This window comes from Cebus imitator, unplaced genomic scaffold (assembly GCF_001604975.1).
Source record: "Cebus imitator isolate Cc_AM_T3 unplaced genomic scaffold, Cebus_imitator-1.0 Scaffold267, whole genome shotgun sequence".
Taxonomy (NCBI): domain Eukaryota; kingdom Metazoa; phylum Chordata; class Mammalia; order Primates; family Cebidae; genus Cebus; species Cebus imitator.
Window position 1 is genome coordinate 16,641 of NW_016107582.1, and position 4,878 is coordinate 21,518.

Sequence of the window (4,878 nt, forward strand, 5' to 3'; positions counted from 1 at the left end):
TTGCCTTCCCTCTCCATTCTCATTCGTTGTTCATTATCTCACTTCCCTTCCCTCTCCATTCTCATTCGTTGTTCATTATCTCACTTGCCTTCCCTCTCCATTCTCATTCGTTGTTCATTATCTCACTTGTCTTCCCTCTCCATTCTCATTCATTGTTCATTATCTCACTTGCCTTCCCTCTCCATTCTCATTCGTTTTCAAGCCACTGCAATCTAGATTCTGTCTCCAGTATTCCACCAGAAGAAGTCCAATCACGCTCATCACTAATCTGGTTGTTAATGACAGCAAACAATTCTCTGTCTTCATTTAAGTTGACACATCTACAGCACTGGACACTCCTGGCTATGCCTTCCTTACCTGAACTTTTTCATTCCATGATGTCTATGGGACCTCTTTTTCCTGTTTTTCTCTCTGTATTTCTGCCTACTGTTTCTTCAGCAGGCATAACTTTGAACTTGGTGCTCCTCTGCTCCTTCTATTCTCACTGTGCACACTGTAATCCGTCAATGAATGCTGAGTATCTGATGCACTGATGCATCCTACGACTCTATAAAATGCATTTCTTTTGGAATGTTTCACGTTTTGGTTGTTCATTTTATTTCTTTCTTATTTTCATTCAAATGAGTGGGTTTGTTTAGTTTCAGTTTTTATTTTTCTTCTGTTCTCCCCTCTCCCAAAACACACGTTTAGTGCCTTGTAGTTTTTTTGTTTATTCTTTATTTAATTTATTTATTTATTTATTTATTGAGACGGAGTCTCGCTCTGTTGCCAGGCTGCAGAGCAGTGGCATGATCTCAGCTCACTGCAACCTCTGCCTCCCATTTTCGAGCTATCCTCCTGCTTCAGCCTCCCGAGTAGCTGGGACTACAGACACATGCCACCATGCTTAGCTAATTGTTTTTATTTCTAGTAGAGATGGAATTTCACCATGTTGGCCAGGTTAGTCTCGATCTCTTGACCTTGTGATCTGCCCACCTTGGACTCCCAAAGTGCTGGGATTTCACGTGTGGGCTATTTTTTTTTTTTTTTTCATTTAACTTAACACGTCTATGGCTTTGGACACTCCTGGCTATGTGCATCAGACAATCACATTTCTTTCTATGGTTTCGAAACATCAGAATGTGAGAAATCTTAAATGGCTGTTTCTGGCACAATTTCTTTCCTGAGCTGAAAACTCACAGGCGAAACTCGCTCCTGATGAACTTCAGTTTTATGTTCCTCTGACCAGTCCAAACCTAACCCATAATCTTTCTCTTCTAGACTCTTTCTCCTACTTACTGCATCCTGCCGACTGGCAAGTTGAAAACCTGGGAATCATCCTTGACTCTCACCTGCATCCTGCAGCTTTGAACCCTGCATTCTTGTGTCTTTAAATTGCATGTGTCACATTTCAGAAAATAGAGACACAAGATTACTGAGTGAGAGTGGGGTGAGATCACGTTAGGTTTGAGAATTAAAGGGAAGGTAAAATAGCATTGCTGAAAATAATTTTGTAGAAGATCAACCGAATGATTTTTATGTCACACTTTTGGTATATGTATTAATTTATTCCTGTATATTTTTAGTACCTTTATTTTAACTGGCATATCATATTTATATTTTCAATCCTATATATACTGTTGTGAAGGAAAAAGGTCTTTACCTACTTAATAGATGCTATAGAGAATCAAAATTCTCTATTTTTCCCCCCAGGCCTGAAATCCTTTTTATGGAGCTTCATTCATTAATCTCCCTTCCTCATCCCCTAAATTACTGTTAGTATTATGAAGACAAAGCTGTATGTCAGGAAAGGCTGTTATTATCAGAACTGGCTGGACCTCAGCTGCTATACCATCCTGTCTGGAAATTTCGCAGTTACCTCCACATAGGGTATTCTTTTCTTCATCACTGAGCTGCTATTACAAAGAGATAATTTAACATCTGAAATGAAGTAGGAAGAGTTATCCCATGGGCGTAAGACTGGGACAGCAGCACAAAGGCATACGATTAGGGTTCCATGCTCATAGTTGTTGTCTTGAATTTCTGTCTTTTTAAGTGAAGGGACAGTGGAGCATGTGCTGGGTGCTTGGAACCTCAGACCACTAGTAACCTTTCATTACACCTTGTCCTTTCCTCCCTGGGAGGCGATTCAGCCTCCTGCTCCCCTGCCCTCTGGCATCTTGGGCTCCATCTAGTCTCCTCCTACCCGCTCAGACCAGTGACCACTGCCATCCTCTTTTCACCCGTGCAGAAGACTGGATGCATCACAGGGAGAGTTGCAGCCAGGCTCATCCCACACTGTCTCAGTGCTAGGCATAGACTATTGTCCCCATCTCTGGCTGGCAGGGTCACAGCACGTTTAATAAGCTCCTCAGAAGGTGCAAGCCTCTCATCATCTCCAATCCAGGTATTGAGTGTTTTCCGGTGTGCAGGTTTTGATCCTTTGGGGGTCATCTGTCTGCCTTTGGTTGAGGTAGCACACCTGTGAGAAGGGTAGATGCCTGGCTCGGCTTCTTGCCCCCGTCCTGACTACAGCGTATTGATTCAGCAGCTGGTAGGAGGGGGAACCTGGCAGTGGGTGGGCCATGTGCAAGCTGAGCTGCAAGGCAGGACATGCAGACACCTGTGAGAGTCTTCACTTGCCCTGCGAATACTCTTTGTCCAAGAAGATGGGATGTTACATAGCAAATATCAAACACTATGACGGGCCAAGAAAGTCCATAAAAGAAAGGTAGAAGCTTTCTATTTTAGTACCTTTAATGACATTTTTTCTCCGTAGTTTTGAACAAGGGTCTCTGCATTTTATTTTGTGCTGAATGCAACAAATCATATAGACAGTCTTGTAAATAAGGAATAGATAATATTGTCAAATACTAGGTTAGGCTTTTTCAGGACAATTGAACTTAAAGAAATCTCATGGTTATGAAAATCCTAAGTGTTTCTACTGAGTAGCAGAGCAGAAAAATAGTTCTCCTATCGTAGGAGAGCTTATTAATTATAATTATCAAAAGTGGGATTCATTTCATGATTCACACCTTACACTGTGGGGATTCCATGTGAAGAATTTATAATGGGTAAGATGGATTGGCTGGCTTCCTAAAACGTCCTAGGAGATGAAAGCTTTTTAAAAGGTGACTTCTCAAATATGTAATTATATTATACATGATCATCCTTTGCAAAGAAGAGATTCACATGTGTAAAAAGAAAACAGGTATTTAAATTACATTTCTTCAATTACTCAATTAATATGATTGCTGTGCTGATGAAAATTCATAGTAGATTTGCTTGGGGTTAACTACAAGGTTTAGACATAGTGACAGAAATAATTATGAGATTAAAGACAGAATTATGTTTTAAGTCTTTGAATTCCTTTAATTTCTTTTTAGATTAGAACTGAAAAAGAATACAATATGGAACAATATTTGTAAGTAGTTACATATGCAGTTTGTTGTATTTTAATTTTCAGAATTCAAGATTATAATTACCTGTCACAAGGAAGGAAGGAAATAGCAAATAGCAGAACCATGACCGGCAATTTTCCCCAACCTGTTGTGCAGCTTTGCTATGAGGATGTGAATGGATTTTGTATTAAAACTCCCTATTCCCCTGGGTCTGGGTTGATTCTGTACCAGCATTTAGCTTTGGGTCTTTGCTGGCTGTTTTTGGAAATCTCATAGTAATGACTTCTGTTCTTCATTTTAAGCAGCTGCACTCTCTGACCAATTTCCTCATTGCCTCTCTGGCCTGTGCTGACTTCTTTGTGGGTGTGACTGTGATGCCCTTCTGTATGGTCAGGTCTGTGGAGAGCTGCTGGTATTTTGGAGCCAAATTTTGTACCTTTCACAGTTGCTGTGATGTGGCATTTTGTTACTCTTCTGTCCTCCACTTGTGCTTCATCTGCATCGACAGGTATATTGCGGTTACTGACCCTTTGGCCTACCCTACCAAGTTCACCGTGTCGGGAATTTGCATCAGTGTGTCCTGGATTCTGCCTCTCATGTACAGCGGTGCTGTGTTCTACACAGGTGCCAGTGATGATGGGCTGGAGGAATTCGTAAGTGCTCTCAGTTGTGTAGGTGGCTGTCAAATTGTTGTCAATCAAGGCTGGGTGTTGATAGATTTTCTGTTATTCTTCATACCTACCCTTGTTATGATCATTCTTTACAGTAAGATTTTTCTGATAGCTAAACAACAAGCTACATAAATAGAAACTACTAGTAGCAAAGTAAAATCATCTTCAGAGAGTTACAAAATCAGAGTGGCCAATAGAGAGAGGAAAGCAGCTAGAATCCTGGGGGTCACAGTAATAGCACTTACTATTTCATGGTTACCGTATACAATGGATACATTAATTGATCCTTCATGGGCTTCTCAACCCCCGCCTATATCTATGAGATTTGCTGTTGGGGTGCTTATTATAACTCAGCCATAAATCCTTTGATTTATGCTTTATTTTATCCTTGGTTTAGGAAAGCCATAAAACTGATTTTAAGTGGGGATGTTTTAAAGGATAGTCCATCAACGATTAGTTTATTTTCAGAATAAGTATAAGCACTAAGTTGAGAAAATGAAGAATATTTTCAAAGCTATGAATTTAGGATGAAATTAAATATAAGGAATAAATATAACTTTTCACAATTGAAGAAATACATCATTTTTCAAATTAAACAGGAGAAAGGTCACAGGAAGATTAAACTATTAAACCATTGTAAAAATATTTACTACATTAAATAATAAATGATAAAGTGGTTCACACATCACCTGTCTATATTTTGCACATCTCTTTTCCACATGCATTTGTTTTTCCCATTTACTAAATTCTGAATCACATTTTGGATGTGAAATTTTGAATCATTCTTTTTTTTATGCTCAACTCTCATTTATTTTCAAGTGACCCAT

The 4,878-nt window shown here is 39.4% G+C and overlaps 1 protein-coding gene across 1 annotated transcript; it reads left to right on the forward strand.

Annotated features, from left to right (window-relative positions):
• Positions 1–3,503: 3,503 nt before the first annotated feature.
• TAAR8 (trace amine associated receptor 8) lies at positions 3,504–4,524 on the forward strand. Its single transcript, XM_017500603.1, is given in 3 exon segments — positions 3,504–3,606; positions 3,609–4,334; positions 4,337–4,524. Coding segments are annotated over 3 exon segments (1,017 nt in total).
• Positions 4,525–4,878: the final 354 nt, after the last annotated feature.